At 34.6% G+C, this 8,279-nt stretch overlaps 2 protein-coding genes across 2 annotated transcripts in view; both read right to left on the reverse strand.

Moving 5' to 3' along the window:
• Window positions 1–1,665, reverse strand: part of LOC105627016 (vascular endothelial growth factor A-A-like) — a 2,616-nt gene extending 951 nt beyond the window's left edge. The window contains exons 1-2 of the mRNA XM_012208300.1: window positions 1,560–1,665; window positions 411–675 (exon numbers count right to left, since the gene is read on the reverse strand). Coding sequence (XP_012063690.1) covers window positions 411–675; window positions 1,560–1,665 — 371 coding nt within the window. The remainder of the gene's footprint in view (window positions 1–410; window positions 676–1,559) is intronic.
• Window positions 1,666–2,355: 690 nt separating this feature from the next.
• LOC105627027 (uncharacterized protein KIAA0930 homolog) overlaps window positions 2,356–8,279 on the reverse strand; it is a 9,243-nt gene continuing 3,319 nt past the window's right edge. The window contains exons 3-7 of the mRNA XM_012208310.1: window positions 7,518–7,781; window positions 7,342–7,441; window positions 6,460–6,762; window positions 2,757–2,906; window positions 2,356–2,527 (exon numbers count right to left, since the gene is read on the reverse strand). Of these exons, the coding sequence (XP_012063700.1) occupies window positions 2,487–2,527; window positions 2,757–2,906; window positions 6,460–6,762; window positions 7,342–7,441; window positions 7,518–7,781 (858 nt within the window). The 3' untranslated portion in view covers window positions 2,356–2,486. The remainder of the gene's footprint in view (window positions 2,528–2,756; window positions 2,907–6,459; window positions 6,763–7,341; window positions 7,442–7,517; window positions 7,782–8,279) is intronic.

Consider the following 8,279-nt stretch of genomic DNA (forward strand, 5'->3'; position numbering starts at 1 on the left):
ATCTAAAAAATACATATTCTCTCTCTCTCTCTCTCTCTCTCTCTCTCTCTCTCTTCAACGATGAACATAAGACAAAATTAATATTGATAATGGACTTGTTTTATATCGAATTGCTTTTGGTCTAAAAAAGTGCTTCTGCTTTTCTAGTTTTTTTTAGTTACTGAAAATTCTAATTGGCAAAAATTTAATTACAGAAAAGATATAAAGCTTTGATATGCTTGAAATTTGTCTCTCTATAAATAAAGAATTAAAGTTCCAGTTCGGAAATTACGAATTATCTTAAAAATAAACAATTGAAATATAAGATTGTACGCGTTATTTATGTGATTGTATTATTTTTTTCTTTCCAATCGTCAAATACTAAGCATCTAGAAGAAGAAACATAATAGCAGAATGGAAAACTATCTTACTTGCATTTGATATGCTCCTCGAGCAACACGTGATAACACTCGCTTGAGTCATAACCGTCCATTCTCACTGCGATCTTTTTAACATTTTTGCGAACTGGCATGCATGATTTATTCCTCGGACAGAAACCACTGCATCTTTTTACCGAGGCATAATTCGGATAAAAAGTGTAGCCCGGTTGCGGTATTAATTTTACCATAGCGTGCCTTGGCACGCACATTACCTCTTTCATCTGATTATTCAATTGCATACGTCTTCCTGCGCATCCTAAAAGTATAATTGAGAAATTCGCAAGAATTTATTTAAAAAATCAGCCATCTCTGTATCCGATTGCTTAAAAAATTAATAAGAAAATAAGTCACTGTTATATAATCAACTCTTTGAGTTACTAATAAGCAATTGTTATTAGTAAAGTAAGTAAGAGGTCAATGATTATCAGTCCGTTCAATAATTTCCGTAATAGAAAATGATTTTCGAGAATCTTAGATTTTCTTTTAATAATAATAAAAATATCTATATATTATTATTAGTATATAAAAATTGTTTATTATTAATTTTATTTATACTTTTATATATATAATTTATATATTTTGCAAAGTAGATACAATAAAGAATAATTTCTTTTATAAAAAAAATATAAAAGATATAAAATAAATTTTATCAATCTGTTCTTGGGAAAAATAATTTTATACTCAAAAGTAATGTGCGTGTTTATATATTATGCAAGATGGCATGAGAAATAAGATCGATGAAGAAAACAATATTCTTTAGAACAAAAATATAAATAGAATCTATTTCAATCACGCATTATCACATATAAGATTGTAATAATAAATAGTAAAATTAAAAGATAACATGAGATTGAAGATAGAGGAGAAATCTTTTACATAAATTTAATCAGTTGCAATATTGATTATGCGAAAATATATATGTGAATAAAACGTATTTTATAGTTTTTGCTTATGGCAAATAAACTTTCTTTCATATACCATTATTTAAGAGATATTATTAAAAATATAATTTCGGAAAGTATTGGTTATAATAGTCTGAAACTATCAATAAGATGCAATTACTATTGAGGGGAATAAATTTTAGAAGTTTTTATATAAAAAAATATTTTAGTAGTTCAAAGAAACTTTACAAACTAATACCTATCGCCATCCTTTCGTGCGGGCGTAATTCATAGTCGGTGAATTGCATGCTCTCGGCATAAATCCATGTAATCACTAAAGCACACACTATTGTAAGAAACTTCATGCTAACATATAATATGCGCAAATAAACTGCTTCTAATGCGGCGTATCATTAGATAATGAGCATTACAAAATTTCTTCTTCATTTATTTATATATAACGGCCGGAAGATGAAGTGGCGACGTGCGGTTTTAAATCTCGGTCGCAAAATGTCTATTGACTTTGCAAGATATAGAGAAGGAAATTCCGCTATGCAGAACGATTTCCTGTCTGATTATTAAATATGCCTGATGTATTCTGCCTGACTAGATATATCCTGCCTGACTATTATAGATTTATTACTGATTACACAGTAATCTAAAATACATATGCATTTGTTGAACTAATTTTATTCAATTTATGTTACTCATTATTATATCAAATTTGATATTAATGTATAAGAGATTACAAAGCGTAAAGCTGAAAACGCAATTTTAATATCTCTGCGAATTAAAATGATATTATAATTTTCTTTTCTTTTTTTGTCTTTTGAATCTACTTTTTAAATCTATTTCTTTTTATTTTTTTATCTTTTTTATTTGTTTCTTATCAAAATTTAAATTTCATATAAAGAAATTTCTTTATCTCATGTTACCTTATATTTTTATATTTGTATAAAGATGACATGATAGAATAAAATGACATGTTGTAAAATTTGATTAATCAAAAGGGAATCACAGAATGTTTGTCACATTGCTTTGCAATATAACTCAAATTTGTAAATAATATTTGATTTATTATGTAAACTATACATTGTTATATTCCTTGGGCCAATTATCGATATACGTACAAAGTAAAAAAAAGGAAAATATTGAAAAATAAAATTAGAATGTACTATACTATCAGCTAAAATGTTAAGATAGGTCCTTCTCGGTGATCCAGAATATCTGTAACAGAAATTATCGCGGCTGAAGGAAAAAGATTGAATGGTTTATATTATATTTGAATTGCGATAAGACAAAATTAATTTAATGTTCCAGATTATATCAATTGTGTTTTATTAATAGAAATGAAAAAGATTTTATATAATAGCATAGCGTGGCCAAGAAACTTTCAAACATTCCATACAGATATTAAAAAATAAAAATTTAATTTATGTAATTTGATTTGGTTTACCTTTCGCTATGCTCCACCACGGTAACGTAATGTACGTTAAAAAAGCGTTCAAAGGTACGGACTGAGCTCGCTTCGTCTCTTTCCAGAAATGGAAGGTTTGGGTAAAACCTCTCATCGTCCAAAGTGGATTATACGCCCCGTCATCCAATTCTGAAAGGAAAGAAATATTATTAATTACAACCCAACTCAAAGGTAACATATTTCAAGTCCTGCAACAACAGGACGATTGTTTGAGTACAGGATAGATATTCATTCGAATAATGAAACACAAGCTTAAAATCGTGGGAGATTAAATGCATCCTTTGATTAGGTTGTTACGAGCCACAGTGGAAAAGATGAACATGTTAAGTATATGTATATGATGTTGCAGATTATGCATAAGAATTACAGATGCGCAAGATAGAGAGAGCAAATAGAGGGCATTTTCCAGCAAAGACATAGTATGACACAGTAAATAATTTCATTCTTGTTTAACTAGCAAACAACAAGAATATAATAATTCATTGTATTATACTGTGTTTTTGTTAGAAAACATCTAGTAAGGAATATCAGAATACATCAATTTTGGCTTTTACTCCGAAAAATGTATAATGATAAACCTCGTTGAAAATAGTTTTTTAATGTATAAAAATCACATTATGCTAGTTACACACAGAGACGTTGAACATTCGCTGAAAATGAATCACACACAACAATTTGTCGTTTATTTTAAGAAAAATTAGTACCTAGATGTTTCATGAATTCTTGCAGAAAGCGAATATTGAAAAATAGAATTAATATTACGTTTACAAAATGAATTAACTATATCTACCTACTTTTGATGACCGTGCTTATTATCGGAGGTGAAATTCGTGATCAAAAATCATTACAAGCATTCGAAAATGATTGAAAAAGTCACTTCCCAACCAAACTCTTTGCAAACCACCACCATCATTATCACCCTCCGTCGCATCGCGTGCAATCACAGTCGTTGCTGTTTCACCATCCCATAAACACAATCATTGAAACGAATACTTGGGTTCAGGTAGCACACGTCTACATTACGCACAACGATTCAATACAACAGAAATGATGATCAGTGGATTGCTCGCTCATTGAAGGCAAAGGGATAGAGAGGTATGTTAGGGTGAGGGCACAGGAAGGGTAGGAAAAATTTACCCTGTGAGCCGGGGCGGCGTGGGAGCTCGCACCAGTAGTAGATCGCGGTGCCGTCCGGCGTGACTCGATGAGGGGGTAAGGGGTTACCCGCGAAGCTGCCTGAGAGCGCCCTTCGACGTCGACTTCGGGGTAACGTGGCGCTCTGTCGACGTGTCGACACGACCTCGCCGTTGATGCGCGTCACATGATGAGCGTTCGCGTTTTTGTCTCTGATTTCGTCGTTCTTATTTTTATTCTGTCCGTAGGCGTAGTCCTCGTGATCGGAACCAGCGCTACGCAGACGGCGACGGCTGTCAGACCGTCTTACCCTGAGTAGCTCGTCATCGCTGAGCCGCCGGTGTTCCTCGTCGTCGTTCTCTAAACCATTATGATGATTGAACAGATGTCCAGCGCTGTATGGACGTCGTTTCCGGTTATTGTCCTCCGTAGCGGTAGCCACGTCATAACCCAGCGGCAGTTCCTCCTTGCCGTGCACCAATATCGCGCCCGAGTCTAACTTTTGTCGGACGTTGTCGTCCGTCAGGCACCGGCCGGCCGGCACTAAGATCTCGCTGCCCACCTCTATGTGTTGGTGCTGGTGATTCTGCTGATGATTGTTCTGCTGGTGAGTGTGGAAACCTGCCGCGAGAACCACGTCGTCATTTAGACGGCGATTGCACCCGTGTCGCGACTACAAACGATCATGCTCCCGGTCTCTTTTCGCGCTTTGTTTCTCTCTTTTTCTCCGCATTTATCTAAAAACCATTTACTCCTTTTTCGGTGCAACTTGAACATTTTATTCATTATTAAGGCTTTAGTTCAATCAAGTGACAAAACAAAAATATTTAGAAAAACCTCTTTGTTCATAGTAACATATATTTTTATCAAAGGTTGTTTCAAGGACACGATGACCTGTAATTCGCAAAGGAGCTAAACACAGAGTTTCTACTAGTCACACAAGAAGCGAGAGCGTCGGCAAGAGCAGAGACAAGAGAGACTGATCGGACTGATCGTTTCAGCGCGAACGAGCACACTCACCGTGTGTCTCGCGATAAATCGTCTCCTTCGGCGAGTTCTCATTCATTCCGGATCGTTCCCGGGCATTATGTTCTCGTTGCTTGTTGTGGACGGGATGTTGTTGCTGAGCCAATGGTGATCTTCGACGACGTAACGATCGGGGTCTCCTGCGGTTTCCTGGTGAGCCCCGGCCGCCCCAGCTGCTATCCTGTACATCGGCTACAAAGGAAAGAGCCGGCATGGCACGTGCGAGTGATTAGAAATATTTTTTCATTTGTTCGTTCATTAGTTTTCTATCATCTTTCGCAATAGATGCGTTTGAACCGGAAGTTACAGTGTAGTGATAATAGTAGTAGTGGTGGTAGTGGTCGTGGTGATAGTTATTGGTGATGATTCGTGGTGTCGGTGAAGATAGAACTGAATCTGTTCTTTTCTCTTGTATTTCTATATCTCTCTCGCTATTTCGTCTACTCTTAACACTGTGCTAGTGCTACACTAAGTTTGCCTAAAAGATTACTAACTGCATGTGAACACCGATCGGTCCAAGTCAAGATGTTGAACGAGACTGTTTCAAGTAAGAGATTTTCTTTCTATAGTGCATTAAATTGTTCCGTTTAAAAAAAATAAATGTCGAGAACTACCGGAGCAATAACGCACAATAGAAAAATCTCTTTTAACGTATACATGCGGCCATTTTCTATCACGCTTTAATGCAGTTTTGATTCACACCTTTGAAAGTATTTAGATCTATCAGCTTCGAGTCTATAGTGCCAGCATTGAGAAGAAGTGTGTTGCCGAGAGCAGGAGGCGTCTGCCTGATAACATCAAGACAATTGTGCATTACACAGATACAACACAAGAGCATGCACAGACCGAGAGTGGATGCGAACGAAATACATCGAGAAGAGAAAGATACTAAACGCTGTATGTGTTCATATCCCATACATTTAATGTATATATACTCATGGAACGTTATACTCATGGATGTACCCAGACTTTTGAGAGGGAAAGGAGGTGTATCAATTTTGTTATCATATAATCAATTTTGGCCGAGAGTTATATGTTTGATCGAATGGAGTATTCATTAATAGCATATATTCTAGCATATATTCTGTTTTTTAGCTTGAAAACCTTGCGAAAATTTTCTGTATATATTTATCATATACATTTTGTTAAAGTTTTAATTAAATAAAAATAAAAATTATTATAGTCGTAACGAGAAAAAAAAACATATTTATATTATAATATTATATGACAACAAAAAATTTACACAAAGTCAAAAGTAAAATTGTATTTTTTTCATTAAAAATAAAAAATAAAAAAATTTGGAGGAGTTTGAATTTTTCAAATTTTCACCTGGATACGCCTATGATTATAATACTATAAACAAATATCGTCTGAATTTTTTGAGCGGTCGGCTTGCAAAAATCTATATTTAATGTTAAATGCAGGATATGAATACCGGTCTAAGAGTGTAGAACTAAAAATCTAGTAAGAGTAGCAAAATCTGTTCTCGATTTCGTCTATATTATTCATCGCTGATAATTACCGTCTCGAACATCACCAGCCTCGATCTCGCTGAGACCGTTCGCCATGGAGTCGAGGCCCTCATTTTCCGAACGCGCCTTAGTAGCCACCGTATCTGGTTTCGTTCTCCAACCGCCGCGCACGAAGTTGTTCAAGTTCGCGCTGGGATCGGACAACCTTCGTTGATGGCGATACATGAAGAGTTCCTCTGCGTCGTCCCAATCGGCGTCCCACAGATCGGTCGCACAATAACCCGGTTCTGACGTTGGCGTTTCTGCACCAGAACCTTTCGGTTTTGTGACGGCCATCTCCGCGTGTCCTTTGCCTAAATAATTCCCGTATATGTAAATCAAACTCTTATAGTAATTGAACTCTTATATACTCTTTGCGTCTTGCTGTACCGATAAATATAGACATTCTGTTTTCCATCTTTTGCGCAAGTGATTACGTCACATTAAATAATAAAGGTGAAACGTTTCATTGACACCTATGTCGATATTTTATGCTTAATTTTTAGATTATTTTAATATATTTTTTCACTTTCTATTTGTATTATCTATATTATGTACAAAATAAATTATTATGTTAAAAGTTGTAAGTAAATTATATACGGAAAGAACGGTTTTGCTGAAGTATCTATCTAAAAGTTTAGCTAGTAGTTATATAGAAATCTCAAGCACAATGAACAATGTTATAAAAAGTTTTGATATTCTAGCAATTTGAACGTCCTGCATAATTATTTTGATGGTCCAACAAAATTATTTGCAAATCACTATCTAATTAAACTTTTAAATACTCCAGCAAAATCATTCTTTAATATTAAAATAGTATATTTAAATTATATAAATTAATTAATTAATTGAAGTCAAGCAAAAGAAAGATATAATAAAGTTCTTGCACATACCACGTGGTCCCTTCATTCGTACAAATTCTACTCTTTGCGAGGCCGCGCCGGAGAAAAGGCCGAATGTCATTCGCTGAGCCATTTTGGTGCTCAGACTCGACTAAAAGCAAGAACAGCCTTTATCTTATATACATAAATTTAACAATGCAAAAACAAACTAAATAATAAGAACTCACTCTGGCGTCGTAAACTTTTTTCAAAGCATCGTATCTGATTGAACCGAGAAAAATGACGCCCTGAATCGCACCTTCTCGGTCGGAGGCGACCAGCTCCACGCACACCATTTCCCCATCCCTGACTAAAATATCACAGAAAACTTCGTCGAAATTGTCCACCATGAAACATATGTGCGGATACGTCATTTCCTCGAGATCACCCTTAGCATCCATACGCCGTCGACTTGGACTGGCGTATACTTTCTGAGAATGCCTTCGCAGTACCTAAAAAAAGTTATGTCAACATAAGGTTTTTGATTGTCAGTTCTACAGATAGCGACAAATGTAAAGTAAATGATTAAAATGAAACGATAATATAATAAAGATGCAAGACTGGGTAATGTCTAGTTAAAAGGATCAAAGTTAAGTTAAGAAGTTAAAAAGTTAAATAATTTTAGCTTATACTAGTTATATTACAGACTCTTAACTTAATTTAGTTTTATCGATAACTATTAATTTTTAATTTAATTTTCTTGAAGTTAACTAGGCAATAAACAAGGGTATCGCACATCTACTTACATATTAAGCTATACATTATGTGAAGTGCTTCGTGCGAATTTGTTCGTATATGAAACGGATATATTTTCAACATTTCGAATTTATTACGTAAATTTAATAAGTATATGTAAACCACGATGTAAAAAATAAAATATGTATATAGAATTTTTAAAGGGTATATTACTTTCATTATTTATAAAACTGAAACTCTCCCTCTCTCTCTCT

This window comes from Atta cephalotes (genome assembly GCF_000143395.1).
Source record: "Atta cephalotes unplaced genomic scaffold scaffold00001, whole genome shotgun sequence".
Taxonomy (NCBI): Eukaryota; Metazoa; Arthropoda; class Insecta; order Hymenoptera; family Formicidae; genus Atta; species Atta cephalotes.